The sequence below is a fragment of the Oncorhynchus tshawytscha genome, linkage group LG09, assembly GCF_018296145.1.
Source record: "Oncorhynchus tshawytscha isolate Ot180627B linkage group LG09, Otsh_v2.0, whole genome shotgun sequence".
Taxonomy (NCBI): domain Eukaryota; kingdom Metazoa; phylum Chordata; class Actinopteri; order Salmoniformes; family Salmonidae; genus Oncorhynchus; species Oncorhynchus tshawytscha.
The window spans coordinates 84,482,976-84,499,204 of NC_056437.1; the positions used below are offsets into that span (position 1 = coordinate 84,482,976).

At 43.6% G+C, this 16,229-nt stretch overlaps 1 protein-coding gene across 1 annotated transcript in view; it reads left to right on the forward strand.

Annotated features, from left to right (window-relative positions):
- LOC112259245 (voltage-dependent calcium channel gamma-2 subunit) overlaps positions 1–16,229 on the forward strand; it is an 86,492-nt gene that overhangs the window by 59,076 nt on the left and 11,187 nt on the right. The window contains exon 2 of the mRNA XM_042327722.1: positions 546–629. Within this exon, the coding sequence (XP_042183656.1) occupies positions 546–629 (84 nt within the window). The remainder of the gene's footprint in view (positions 1–545; positions 630–16,229) is intronic.

The window sequence follows — 16,229 nt, forward strand, 5'->3', positions numbered from 1 at the left end:
GGGTCGGAGCTTGCAAAACGGCAGCCATCTAGAACGGATGTAATGACCAAATGTCCAGGATCCTATCACTCATTATATATTCATCTCTCTGCTGCCCACACAAACAAATCACTGGCCCATATGTTTCACACACCGGAACAGTATCCACATCCTCCTCCATTCCTCTGTGCTCCAGGTATCCCCAAAACACGCATCCATTCATCCATCCATCCCTCCCTTCATCACTTGACCTCCTCCCGTGTCTCACCATCCCTTCCTTCCTGCAGGCGTACAATACCTTCACTTAAGTGCTGTGTTGCTCCATAATAATTCATCTGTTCTATTCAAATCTTCCTGTGGATCTCACAAGCCCTTTCTTTATGTTGTTATGTCATGTTGGTGTTTCCTTTATTTTGGCAGTTACCTGTATACTCATAACTACATGGGTTTGAACTTACTCAGGTCACGCTTTGTGTTACCATGGCGTTTCTCTTGGTTCTATTATTGTTTTTCCTCTGTGACTGCTTTTCTGACCCTGTGTGTTTTCTCTCTTGTTTCTCCTCCAGGGAACTTTAAAGGGATGTGTAAACAGATAGATCACTTTCCTGAGGACACGGACTATGAAGCGGACCCCTCTGAGTACTTCTTACGTGAGTCTCCTCTCTTTGGCTTTCACTTTTACAGTACAGAGGAGCCAGTGAGCCTCAAGGGATAGTGTGGTCTGGGCATCCCATCTGCGCATTTGATACTGTATTGTAGTGAATAGTGTAAATACTACACAAATACTACACAAATGTACAACTGTCTACTTTCTAATCTTGTTAAGAGAGGGTCGTATTTAATATGAGGTAACCAATCAGGTGACAAGGTGGGACAGAAATCAGCCAGCAACGCCTCTTCTTACTTCCACTGACAACTTGTTCATATTTAATACCTGAGTCCACTTTCCCCACCCAGCCCCTGACAGTCAATACAGTGACAGTAGTTCTGGTGGGCCTGTGTGTTATTTTATATATCTCTAAACTGTATCCTGCTTTTAGTGAGTGCCTGTCTGTCTGGTCTGAACTCCTCCTCTCCTGGCTGTTTTTACTGCCTGCCATGTGTAACGTAACGTGCAGTATTACAGTCCACTGTGTACCCTGTAAACTCCACACATTGATTTGTGCTCTGTTTTCCTCACTGCTAGCAAGACATGGAAATGAGTGTCAAACAAGCTGTGCTAATAATCCTAAAATTACATGATTTCAATGCCAACAGAAATTGTAGTTGAATTCCATAATTTAGAATTTGTATTAGGATATTGAATTTGAATGTAATATTTTTGAATTTGTAATGCACAAACTTGTATTTCATGATTTGAAACCGAATTGAGTGAATATTCCATTCAGTTTTAAAAGTAAATTTACATGTAATTGAATATTCAAATTCAATATTATATATTCAGTTTCAATATGATAGATATTGCATTCATTGTCTGTGTATCAAGTTACCAAACTATCATTTCAAGTTTACAAAAGTATTATATATGAAACTTCTCAGATGCGTTTAGATTAATTTTTTAAGTTCAGGTCTCTAAATTCAGATTCAAAACCAGAGACAACATCCTGATCCTTTGCCAGCCAGGAAAAGTAGAGGAGAACAGATGATTACAGTTTTTTACGATTAAAATGTAACTTTTCCCACAATTAGCAAAACCTTACACTCAAGGAGCAAAAAACAAGGCTAGATTTGCACAACTGTAAGCACATTGTCAGCTTCACACTATTTGCAAAACATTACACACAGTGATTTGCAAAACACTAAACACACTTGTATACATCAGACACAGAAGTACAGTGGGGCAAAAAAGTATTTAGTCAGCCACCAATTGTGCAAGTTCTCCCACTTAAAAAGATGAGAGATAATTTTCATCATAGGTACACTTCAACTATGACAGACAAAATGAGGGAAAAAAATCCAGAAAATCACATTGTAGGATTTTTTATGAATTTATTTGCAAATTATGGTGGAAAATAAGTATTTGGTCACCTACAAACAAGCAAGATTTATGGCTCTCACAGGCCTGTAACTTCTTCTTTAAGAGGCTCCTCTGTCCTCCACTCGTTACCTGTATTAATGGCACCTGTTTGAACTTGTTATCAGTATAAAAGACACCTGTCTACAACCTCAAACAGTCACACTCCAAACTCCACTATGGCCAAGACCAAAGAGCTGTCAAAGGACACCAGAAACAAAATTGTAGACCTGCACCAGGCTGGGAAGACTGAATCTGCAATAGGTAAGCAGCTTGGTTTGAAGAAATCCACTTTGGGAGCAATTATTAGGAAATGGAAGACATACAAGACCACTGATAATCTCCCTCGATCTGGGGCTCCACGCAAGATCTCACCCCGTGGGGTCAAACTGATCACAAGAACGGTGAGCAAAAATCCCAGAACCACACGGGGGGACCTAGTGAATGACCTGCAGAGAGCTGGGACCAAAGTAACAAGGCCTACCATCAGTAACACACTACGTCGCCGGGGACTCAAATCCTGCAGTGCCAGACGTGTCCCCCTGCTTAAGGCAGTACTGGTCCAGGCCCGTCTGAAGTTTGCTAGAGAGCATTTGGATGATCCAGAAGAAGATTGGGAGAATGTCATATGGTCAGATGAAACCAAAATATAACTTTTTGGTAAAAACTCAACTCGTTGTGTTTGGAGGACAAAGAATGCTGAGTTGCATCCAAAGAACACCATACCTACTGTGAAGCATGGGGGTGGAAACATCATGCTTTGGGGCTGTTTTTCTGCAAAGGGACCAGGACGACTGATCCGTGTAAAGGAAATAATGAATGGTGCCATGTATCGTGAGATTTTGAGTGAAAACCTCCTTCCATCAGCAAGGGCATTGAAGATGAAACGTGGCTGTGTCTTTCAGCATGACAATGATCCCAAACACACCGCCCGGGCAACGAAGGACTGGCTTCGTAAGAAGCATTTCAAGGTCCTAGAGTGGCCTAGCCAGTCTCCAGATCTCAACCCCATAGAACATCTTTGGAGGGAGTTGAAAGTCCGTGTTGCCCAGGAACAGCCCCAAAACATCACTGCTCTAGAGGAGATCTGCATGGAGGAATGGGCCAAAATACCAGCAACGGTGTGTGAAAACCTTGTGAAGACTTACAGAAAACGTTTGACCTCTGTCATTGCCAACAAAGGGTATATAACAAAGTATTGAGATAAACTTTTGTTATTGACCAAAATACTTATTTTCCACCATAATTTGCAAATAAATTCATTAAAAATACTACAATGTGATTTTCTGGATTTTTTTCTCATTTTGTCTGTCATAGTTGAAGTGTACCTATGATGAAAATTACAGGCCTCTCTCATCTTTTTAAGTGGGAGAACTTGCACAATTTGTGGCTGACTAAATACATTTTTGCCCCACTGTATATCATGGTGTCACTTCCTTGCAATTCCAAAGCACTGACTGTCAAATTACCACATTTATGAGCCAATCTGTTAAACACAGCCATCAGGTGCACAAACACATGATTGCTAAATTGTAGACACACCAATCAGGTTTAAGCACTATAAAAATGCAGCAGGTAGGTTCACCTGCCTTCAACCAAAATGGAAGGAGTCAGAAGAAGAGTGAGGGTGAGAGGAGAAGTACACAGAGAAGGAGGTAGAGGCAGAGGCATAGGACGAGCCAGAGGTCGAGGAAGACCTGAAGCAGGAGGAGAATGTGCACAAAGAAGAGGACCAAACTTATCAAATGACATTCGTGCAACACTAGTGGACCATGTTGCAAACCACAGATTGACGCTGAGGGAGGCTGGACTGAGAGTTCAGCCAAATCTTAGCAGATATACAGTGGCATCTGTCATAAGGACTTTTCGACAGGAAAACAGGTAGAAGATCTGTCTACAGTTACAGTAATCAGATGCTTATTGTATGCACCATATCAGCACTTGTGATATTGTACAGTAAGTTACATGTATTGTTCTCTACATAGGATTGAGGGTCGGGAACAACAAGGAGGAAGGGGGCCCATATTCACGCAAGAACAAGAGAGAGAGAGATAATAAACAGCATTATTGGCCAAAACCATATCAGGCTCAGAACTACAAGCCAACATTATCAGTGACCATGCCATTTTCAATAATGTCCATCAGGTCTCAGTCAACACTGGCACGCATCCTGAAAAGACATCAGGTTCAAATGAAACAACTTTATCGAGTGCCTTTTGAGCAGAGTTCAGAGAGGGTCGAACGGCTGCGGCATGAGTATGTGGAGGTTTGTATTGTTCACTTTACCACTGTGATGTTGCATACTGCACACATTACTTTTTTACATTGACTGTATACTAGTTCTATCCTGAACTACACAATCTTGTCTTTCACTGTATTTCAGGGAGTTTTGCAGATGGATGCTGAGAAAATCCTGCATGAATTCATATGTATTGATGAGGCAGGGTTCAACCCCACAAAAGCAAGAAGGAGAGGCAGAAATATCATTGGCCACAGGGCTATAATCAATGTCCCAGGGCAACGTGGGGGTAACATCAACCTTTGCGCTGCCATTTCACAGCATGGGGTTGTCCTCCGCCATGCCAAAATGAGCCCTTACAACACACCTCACATTCTCGCATTTTTGGACCTATTGCACCACATCGTCACAGCAGGTAATGAAATGCACCAGATGCAATACATGGTCATCTGGGACAATGTGTCATTCCACCGCTCTGCTTTGGTCCAGAACTGGTTTCAACACCATCCACAGTTGACAGTACTATACCTTCCACCATACTCTCCGTTTCTAAACCCTGTCGAAGAGTTTTTCTCTGCATGGCGGTGGAAGGTTTACGATCTCCAGGCTCAGGTACCCCTCATTCAGGCCATGGAGGACGCCTGTGACCAAGTCGACGCCTCAGCTGTTGGATTCGACATTCAAGACGGTTCTTCCCGCGTTGTCTTGCTAATGACTATATTGCTTGTGATGTTCATGAAATTCTCTGGCCAGATCCAGCTAGGCGAAGAGATCATGTATAGTATAGTTTACTGTAGTATTTTCTGTTGTCCGTTTTTTTCAGATGATTTTTTATGTTGCTATTTACTGTAATTGTAACCTGTACTGGATACAGTAGTTTACCTGTGTCTGTTTGCTGAGCTAACAGTGTTATGCACACCACTGTAGTAGCATGACAACTGGGACATGTTTGGTTGTGGTTCTCCATGTTGACTGATTTGGGTATATGGAAAGCATTGGTCTTGTGTAGTGTTTGTATAGTTTCAATTTCTGTGCACTTCATTTACAGTACTCTAATCACTGACTATTAGACTTGCTGAAGGTGTTTTAGGTTACCAACAGCAGTGTGTAACTGGTTCAAAAAGATTGAAGTCATAAGAAATGTGTGTTTCGTATGGTAACAAAATATTATTTGTATGAAGTCGTGTATAGTTTTGACAAGTGTTCCATTTTGCAAATGATCTGAAGTGTTGTGCTACTTTGGTGTAGGGTTGTGCTAATTGTGTGTAGTGTTTTGACAAACTGGGCCCTGTTTTCAAAATTGTGTTTAAACAATTGAAAAAAAACTGTAACAGAAGCTTCTGGTGGTTTCTGAAGTCAATGTGGCATGTTGAATACATGTTTTCCTATGAATTTGGCTCTAGCATTTGAACCGTTTTGGCTGAGCTCTTATGACCCCATTCCTGAAAGACTGGAACATGGTCATGCCTTCTGTTTCCCTCTATGATTGCAGGCCTTGTTAGAAAGGATTGTCACAAGAACTGCAATTTGGCCCCAATAAGAACAGACTGTAGTTGAATAGCCCTGAATAGTCCTATCCTTCTAAGGATAGGATCCCTATTTAATGTTTCTCTTGGGACTAACTGGGATCAAAACATGTCTCCTGCGTCTCACAAGATTCCTGTGACTGTGACTTTGAAGTGTACAGTATTGAGAGTTTCAAACAAATGAGTTAAACTAACACTACCTCTGCATATTGACCTAGTACATTCAAAAAGTGCTGCAAGGTCCCCTCCTTTTTCCCCTGAACAGTTCTCTCAAAATATAGGAAAAGGAATTGATTAGCACACATTTCCATGTTACGAGCAGTGCCTCGGCCCCACGCCTGTTTAACAATGCTCCAGACATTTGACCCCTCCCTTCCCCCACCCAGTGATGCTCAGCTGAACTGGATTCAGGTTGTGTTCATCTCCTGGTCTCCATCAGAACAGACAGTAATTGAAGCCCACTCTGACAGAAGAGGAGATCAGAGCAGTGTGTGTTACTGCCAGTCCTGGAGATGAAGCCTAACCAATTAGTCTGTGTTTGACTTAACGCTCTGAGCGACTGTGCTCGTCCATATGTGCCAGAGAGGACGGTTATGATAACAGCTCTGGTAATGGTGCCCGAAGTCACTGGCCTTGACAGGGGCGCAGGGGTGAGGTGACACTGCGGACCTCAGACCATGTACCCAAGTGCGCGTGTGTGTGTGTGTGTGTGTGTGTGTGTGTGTGTGTGTGTGTGTGTGTGTGTGTGTGTGTGTGTGTGTGTGTGTGTGTGTGTGTGTGTGTGTGTGTGTGTGTGTGTGTGTGTGTGTGTGTGTGTGTGTGTGTGTGCGTGCGCGTGCGTGCGTGCATGGCTGTGTGCGTGCGTGTTTGTGTGCTTTAACCGCTTCCTACTCTGTGATTGGACTAGAGGGCCGCAGTGCTCCCAGTTGCTTGCCAATTAGGACACTCACATCCATAAATATTTCAGCCTCCTTCCTATATAGGTCAGGCCTCTATCACTCTCTCTCTCTTTCTCCCTCTCTCTCCCCGAACACCCGTCTGTGACTGGCATGTCTTTTTAGTCTGGAGTTGTACCTCTGTACTTTAGTGACAAAGTGAGCCCCCATTCAGGCCACTCAGTGTGTCTGTGTGTCTGTGTGTCTGTGTGTCTGCGTTTGTATGTTTGCGTTACATTTGTGTGTTCTCTTATGTGAAGGTCGGGCAGGGTGAGGTCATGAGGGTACAGTAGGCCACATTGGGACAGGTTCAGAGAGAGGTGGATGTCATACTGTAGCTTTACTATCTCCGCTGCCTGTTTCATCGTAGCCAGGCTGGTGTGGTCTGTGAAGGGAATTCGTTTATATACTTAGCCCATTTGACTTTAGTGGAGGACACACAGCTGGTATTTCCATAATGTGGTCTGTGAAGGGAACTCGTTTATATACTTAGCCCATTTGACTTTAGTGGAGGACACACAGCTGGTATTTCCATAATGTGGTGTTGCACAGAGCATCTGGAGAGAGACCAAAGAGAGAGAGAGTATGCCAGCCACTTACAGGGTAGAACGAGAGGGGAAGGGTTATTACCTCAGGTAAAAACCCACAGGAAGTGACATCAGAGGGAGTTCACACTCAGACTGAGGGGACTCGTCTATGATGTATGTAATCCTGTGATTCAGCACCTGCTAGCTCACAGTACACCAGCCTACACCAGTATTGGAAGTGAGCAAATCTGACATATACAGAAGAAAGGCACAGAATGTTCTTGAATACGTACGTGCACCACCCCTCCCCCATACTTGAACACACACAGACAGACACAGACATAGACACACAGACATCCCCAAACACACACACTGTAGTGACTGTGAATCCTCGGCTCTCCCCGTAGCCAGGCGGTTCACACATCCACACACGGTTATATAACCCAGCTGAGGCATACTAAAGCGCCAGTGGGTTTTTAGATCATGCCTGGTCCGAGCTCCCATCATCCACTACTGTACTGGGCGCTAAGCAGCAGAGAGAGAAAGAGAGAGAAGAGAGGAGTAAAAGAAAACACCCAGTTGATGCAGGAGGAACTAGAACACCTAAATACATTACTGTGATAACCACACTTACACACAGAGAGAGATACAGAGAGAGAGAGAGATACAGAAAGAGAGCAATACAGAGAGAGAGAGAGATCGATACAGAGAGAGAGATACAGAAAGAGAGAGAGAGATACTGAGAGAGAGATACAGAAAGAGAGAGATACAGAGAGAGAGATACAGAAAGAGAGAGAGAGATACAGAGGGAGAGATACAGAAAGAGAGAGAGATACAGAGAGAGAGATACAGAAAGAGAGCAATACAGAGAGAGAGAGATACAGAAAGAGAGAGAGAGAGATACAGAAAGAGAGTGATACAGAGTTAGAGAGATACAGAAAGAGAGAGAGAGATACAGAAAGAGAGTGATACAGAGTTAGAGAGATACAGAAAGAGAGAGAGATACAGAGAGAGAAACAGAAAGAGAGAGAGAGAGATACAGAGAGAGATACAGAAAGAGAGAGAGTGATACAGAGAGAGAAAGAGAGATACAGAAAGAGAGTGATACAGAGTTAGAGATACAGAAAGAGAGAGAGATACAGAGAGATACAGAAAGAGAGAGAGCGATACAGAGAGAGAAAGAGAGATACAGAAAGAGAGTGATACAGAGTTAGAGATACAGAGAGATACAGAAAGAGAGAGAGATACAGAAAGAGAGAGAGCGATACAGATAGAGATATAGAGAGATACAGAGAGAGAGAAAGTGAGAGAGAGAGCGAGAGAGAGAGAGAGAGAGAGAGAGGGATACAGAGAGAGATACAGAAAGAGAGAGTTACAGAGCGAGAGAGATACAGAAAGAGAGAGATACAGACGGAGTGATACAGACAAAGCGATACAGAGAGAGAGAGAGATACTGAGAGAGAGCGAGAGAGACAGAGACATAGAGTCAGATTGAGTAGAAAATTGTAGTCTTGTTGTAGCTATAGTGGATGTTCTGCCAGTAGTGACAACGATGGCAGAATGTGGTAAAGATGTCTCATGTTTGTGGATCCTAGCCAGGGTTCACTAGGGGTCAGAGCATGGTGTGATGAGCTACATAGTTAATACAGAAAGGGGGCCGGATTCTGGCCTAATCTGTCCCAATAAAATCAATGGGTCTGGGGTAGGACACACACAGGGGGCTTGGTAGAGGATAGTCATCAGGATAATGTGTTAATCATGAGTGACAGGCTTAAAGGGATTCTATTACAGACTATTATTACTATGACTGTCCACTTGGATTCACTGTGTGGTGTTAGGTAGCTAGAGAGAGATGTCACAGTGTAGCTGTGTAACAGTGGTGGCCTAGGCGACAGATATGGAGTCCATCGATAGATACGTAAACACATACAGGCCCATAAAGGAAAAGGCAATCATTTTAGTGGCCTGGTGGAGCGAGCAAGTACCAGCGCTCTGACTACACATCTCATTAAGGCTGGAAATATGGAAGCCTCCTCTTATAAACTCAGAGGTGAGAGAATGTACAGTATCTCGTAAACAAAAGGACAGTAACACAGAGATTACACAACCGTTATTTGTGACTGCATATGGACACTTGTTAGCCTTCCTTCACACACACATTGACATATCCACATTGAATGCAGGGTTTCTCTGTACTGACCCATGTTAGTCCGTGCTGTGGTACTATGCTAACAGTGGCGTATCGTGACATAAACCACAGTATTACCAGTCTTATCCATATGTATTGGAGAATCTCTCTGTGCTATCATGCTGTTGTACCAGGCTAATTTTAAATTGAGCTTCCTCTGCCCTGTGCTCTGGGCTACTAATCATGCTTTTCTGGCTGCTAAGCTAGCTAACAGACTAAGCAGGGTTACTGTTCAGTTTGTTCAAACTAATAGGGCCTCCTCTACCCTGTGTTAGTCTATGGGCTACTATGCTGTTTGTGTAAACGCTAAGGCTAAGATAAGCTAACACAGACAGCAGTGATTATGTAGGCTACTGTGTCAATGCTAAGCTAACAGAGCGAGTAGTGATTCTGGGCTGTTGGTGCTAAGCTAACCCAGAGCAGCTAGCTATGGCACAGTGCTGTCAGGCAGGCAGGCAGATGGGCAGGCCTGATCTATGGGGACATCAGCAGTGGAGTGGAGGGTAATTACAGTAATTGAAATGTGGTCTTTAATTGTCTGAGCAGTCCTGTCATGTGAAGGAACTTCAATGTGTCGGGTGGCCCAGATTCTTTCCACCGCGCTCCAGTGACCAGTCCGTGTGTGGATGAGTGTGTGAGGGCTGTGTGTGGATAGGGATTTTGCTGTGTGATATGTTATGTTAGTATGACAGAGCGATATTCAGTGGGGGACTGCAGTGTCAGAGAGCATGCAGCCCACTTTAGGTCTATGTCGTACAGTACTTTTCTGTGTAAGAAAAAAATGGAGAAAAATAAACTTTGGCTGTGTGCATATAGAGAGTGTACATGTATAGTGGTTGTGTGCATATAGAGAGGGTACGTGTATAGTGGTTGTGTGCATATAGAGAGTGTACGTGTATAGTGGTTGTGTGTATATAGAGAGGGTACGTGTATAGTGGTTGTGTGCATATAGAGAGTGTACGTGTATAGTGGTTGTGTGCATATAGAGAGTGTACATGTATAGTGGTTGTGTGCATATAGAGAGTGTACGTGTATAGTGGTTGTGTGCATATAGAGAGGGTACGTGTATAGTGGTTGTGTGCATATAGAGAGGGTACGTGTATAGTGGTTGTGTGCATATAGAGAGTGTACGTGTATAGTGGTTGTGTGCATATAGAGAGTGTACGTGTATAGTGGTTGTGTGCATATAGAGAGTGTACGTGTATAGTGGTTGTGTGCATATAGAGAGTGTACATGTATAGTGGTTGTGTGCATATAGAGAGTGTACATGTATAGTGGTTGTGTGCATATAGAGAGTGTACGTGTATAGTGGTTGTGTGCATATAGAGAGGGTACGTGTATAGTGGTTGTGTGCATATAGAGAGGGTACGTGTATAGTGGTTGTGTGCATATAGAGAGTGTACGTGTATAGTGGTTGTGTGCATATAGAGAGTGTACGTGTATAGTGGTTGTGTGCATATAGAGAGGGTACGTGTATAGTGGCTGTGTGCATATAGAGAGGGTATGTGTATAGTGGTTGTGTGCATATAGAGAGTGTACGTGTATAGTGGTTGTGTGCATATAGAGAGTGTACGTGTATAGTGGTTGTGTGCATATAGAGAGGGTACGTGTATAGTGGTTGTGTGCATATAGAGAGTGTACGTGTATAGTGGTTGTGTGCATATAGAGAGTGTACGTGTATAGTGGTTGTGTGCATATAGAGAGTGTACGTGTATAGTGGTTGTGTGCATATAGAGAGTGTACGTGTATAGTGGTTGTGTGCATATAGAGAGGGTACGTGTATAGTGGTTGTGTGCATATAGAGAGGGTACGTGTATAGTGGTTGTGTGCATATAGAGAGTGTACGTGTATAGTGGTTGTGTGCATATAGAGAGTGTACGTGTATAGTGGTTGTGTGCATATAGAGAGTGTACGTGTATAGTGGTTGTGTGCATATAGAGAGGGTACGTGTATAGTGGTTGTGTGCATATAGAGAGGGTACGTGTATAGTGGTTGTGTGCATATAGAGAGGGTACGTGTATAGTGGTTGTGTGCATATAGAGAGTGTACGTGTATAGTGGTTGTGTGCATATAGAGAGTGTACGTGTATAGTGGTTGTGTGCATATAGAGAGTGTACGTGTATAGTGGTTGTGTGCATATAGAGAGGGTACGTGTATAGTGGTTGTGTGCATATAGAGAGTGTACGTGTATAGTGGTTGTGTGCATATAGAGAGTGTACGTGTATAGTGGTTGTGTGCATATAGAGAGGGTACGTGTATAGTGGTTGTGTGCATATAGAGAGTGTACGTGTATAGTGGTTGTGTGCATATAGAGAGTGTACGTGTATAGTGGTTGTGTGCATATAGAGAGTGTACGTGTATAGTGGCTGTGTGCATATAGAGAGGGTACGTGTATAGTGGTTGTGTGCATATAGAGAGGGTACGTGTATAGTGGTTGTGTGCATATAGAGAGTGTACATGTATAGTGGTTGTGTGCATATAGAGAGTGTACGTGTATAGTGGTTGTGTGCATATAGAGAGTGTACGTGTATAGTGGTTGTGTGCATATAGAGAGGGTACGTGTATAGTGGTTGTGTGCATATAGAGAGGGTACGTGTATAGTGGTTGTGTGCATATAGAGAGGGTACGTGTATAGTGGTTGTGTGCATATAGAGAGGGTACGTGTATAGTGGTTGTGTGCATATAGAGTGTACGTGTATAGTGGTTGTGTGCATATAGAGAGTGTACGTGTATAGTGGTTGTGTGCATATAGAGAGTGTACGTGTATAGTGGTTGTGTGCATATAGAGAGGGTACGTGTATAGTGGTTGTGTGCATATAGAGAGTGTACGTGTATAGTGGTTGTGTGCATATAGAGAGTGTACGTGTATAGTGGTTGTGTGCATATAGAGAGGGTACGTGTATAGTGGTTGTGTGCATATAGAGAGTGTACGTGTATAGTGGTTGTGTGCATATAGAGAGTGTACGTGTATAGTGGTTGTGTGCATATAGAGAGGGTACGTGTATAGTGGCTGTGTGCATATATAGAGGGTACGTGTATAGTGGTTGTGTGCATATAGAGAGGGTACGTGTATAGTGGTTGTGTGCATATAGAGAGTGTACATGTATAGTGGTTGTGTGCATATAGAGAGGGTACGTGTATAGTGGCTGTGTGCATATAGAGAGGGTACGTGTATAGTGGTTGTGTGCATATAGAGAGGGTACGTGTATAGTGGTTGTGTGCATATAGAGAGTGTACGTGTATAGTGGTTGTGTGCATATAGAGAGTGTACGTGTATAGTGGTTGTGTGCATATAGAGAGTGTACGTGTATAGTGGTTGTGTGCATATAGAGAGTGTACGTGTATAGTGGTTGTGTGCATATAGAGAGGGTACGTGTATAGTGGTTGTGTGCATATAGAGAGTGTACGTGTATAGTGGTTGTGTGCATATAGAGAGTGTACGTGTATAGTGGTTGTGTGCATATAGAGAGGGTACGTGTATAGTGGTTGTGTGCATATAGAGAGGGTACGTGTATAGTGGTTGTGTGCATATAGAGAGGGTACGTGTATAGTGGTTGTGTGCATATAGAGAGTGTACGTGTATAGTGGTTGTGTGCATATAGAGAGGGTACGTGTATAGTGGTTGTGTGCATATAGAGAGGGTACGTGTATAGTGGTTGTGTGCATATAGAGAGTGTACGTGTATAGTGGTTGTGTGCATATAGAGAGGGTACGTGTATAGTGGTTGTGTGCATATAGAGAGTGTACGTGTATAGTGGCTGTGTGCATATAGAGAGTGTACATGTATAGTGGTTGTGTCCATATAGAGATTGTACGTGTATAGTGGCTGTGTGCATATAGAGAGGGTACGTGTATAGTGGTTGTGTGCATATAGAGAGGGTACGTGTATAGTGGCTGTGTGCATATAGAGAGTGTACGTGTATAGTGGTTGTGTGCATATAGAGAGGGTACGTGTATAGTGGTTGTGTGCATATAGAGAGGGTACGTGTATAGTGGTTGTGTGCATATAGAGAGTGTACGTGTATAGTGGTTGTGTGCAACTCTGAAGGCATTTTATTCTATTTTATTTATTTTATTTCACCTTTATGTAACCAGGTAGGCAAGTTGAGAACAAGTTCTCATTTACAACTGCGACCTGGCCAAGATAAAGCAAAGCAGTTCGACACATAAAACAACACAGAGTTACACATGGAGTAAAACAAACATACAGTCAATAATACAGTAGAAAAATAAGTCTATATACAATGTGAGCAAATGAGGTGAGGTAAGGGAGATAAAGGCAATAAATAGGCCATGGTGGCGAAGTAAATACAATATAGCAAATAAAATATAGCAATTAAAACACTGGAATGGTAGATTTGACAGTAGATGCGTTTGTAAAGTAGAAATAATGGGGTGCAAAGGAGCAAAATAAATAAATAAATACAGTAGGGGAAGCAGTAGTTGTTTGGGCTATTTATAGATGGGCTATGTACAGGTGCAGTGATCTGTGAACTGCTCTGACAGCTGTTGCTTATAGCTAGTGAGGGAGATAAGTGTTTCCAGTTCCAGAGATTTTTGTAGCTCGTTCCAGTCAATGGCAGCAGAGAACTGGAAGGAGAGGCGGCCAAAGTAAGAATTGGTTTTGGGGGTGACCAGAGAGATATACCTGCTGGAGCGCGTGCTACGGGTGGGTGCTGCTATGGTGACCAGCGAGCAGAGATAAGGTGGGACTTTACCTAGCAGGTAGATGACCTGGAGCCAGTGGGTTTGGCGACGAGTATGAAGCGAGGGCCAGCCAACGAGAGCGTACAGGTCACATGATAACTTTGTGTGCATATGTGTGTCACAGGCGGCTGGTGGCATGGTCATTTGGAAGGACAGGAGGATAGTAATGGCTGGAACGGCGTAAATGGAATGGTATTAAACACAGCAAACACGCTGTTTCCATGTGTTTGATACCATTCCATTTCAGGCATTAATATGAGCCATCCACCCCTCACCTCCTGCAGGAGGCTTCTTGGTTGAGGCTGAGTATTGAGGAGGAGGAGGAGGGCGAGGCTGGATTAATAAGTGTTTGTAGTTTTAAATCAATGTGCCTGGGAGCTGAGGCACCTGATTAGCATGACCCTGTCCTGCACATCAGCACATTCAGTGCTGGGGGAGGCTGATTAAGAGCCAATGCTAATTTCCTCTCACAATGCTGTCAATGAGAGAGAAGAGAGAAGAGAAGAAGGTTCAAAGAGATGCCTTTGTCAAGAGAACTCTGCATATTCATTGGTGTATGTACGTGTGTGTGTGTGCGTTCATGCATGCGTGCATTTTTTTGTGTGTATACAACATACTATTTGGTTTATATGCTGAAGCCATAACCTGGCAGTGTACTGGTAAATGGACATGATGTTAAGTGTGAATTTGTGTTATGTGGTGTTAATGCAATAGAGTGATCCCTGGTTGTGAGTCACTGTGAGTCACTCTGGAGCTGTGTTGGGTAGTGTTGGTAGGGGAGAGTGGGTAAGTTGAGCCACCGTTGTTTCTAAGACACCATACACAAAATGTCTCATTTGACCAAATATTTAGGAAGAGGTCATCATTTCATGGAGAAGGTGAAGGAAAAAAACACATGGAAAAAGTGGAAGCAAGTTCGGTCCAAAAAACAGATTTTCACCAAGTCAAATGAATTTATTGTGTTATTGTGTGGGCTAATATAGTCATGTTTGCCTTGGGGTAAGTTGAGCCAATGGAAGTGTTTTCTTTCCAGGCATAATGCAAGGAATTATGGCTTGGATATGAAGTAGGGCCTATGTTAAACGTGTTTGTTAGGTGTTCAGCCTGTCTAAAAAGATGACAAAATGATTCAAATACAAAAAAGTGATTGTGGTCATGTTGAATTGTGTTTGGGAAATAAAGATAGACATGATTTTAAAAAGGTAGTGGTAATATTTCATTCAGTACAGACATTTGTAGCAACTAAAATTACCCCGTAGTAAGTTGTGCCAAGTTTTGTTTTCACTACTGTAAAGTTTACATGAATTCTATTTATAGAGATACGCAACATCCTGAAATATATGTAGATATCTTTATTAGAATGAATACTATATTTCCCTTGATGGAGAGATGCTGAATGTAAACAAAGGCTCACCTTACCCCCCTCTCCCCTACTACTTCATTATGAGGTGATGTGTGGAGAGGTGGTTAGATACTGTAAAGACACTGATGTGTTACATATGTGTACAATAGTCTGCGTGAAGTCGTGTGTAAGAGCGGGGTGAGTCAGTGTTCAGGACTGCTGCTGCCCAGGTGCCAGCCTGTAGTTGTGCCCATCAATACAGAGCACACCAGCTCTGTATCTCTGCGGGCAGCCTGGCACGCACACTGGCACGCACACTGGCACGCACACTGGCACTCATACTGGCACGCACACTGGCACTCACACTGGCACGCACACTGGCACGCACACTGGCATGCACGTACACTGGCACTCACACTGGCACGCACACTGGCACTCACACTGGCACGCACACTGGCACGCACACTGGCACGCACACTGGCACTCACACTGGCACGCACACTGGCACGCACACTGGCATGCACGCACACTGGCACTCACACTGGCACGTACACTGGCACTCACACTGGCACTCACACTGGCACGCACACTGGCACTCACACTGGCACTCACACTGGCACTCACACTGGCACGCACACTGGCACTCACACTGGCACTCACACTGGCACTCACACTGGCACGCACACTGGCACTCACACTGGCACGCACACTGGCACGCACACTGGCACGCACACTGGCACGCACACTGGCACTCACACTGGCACGCACACTG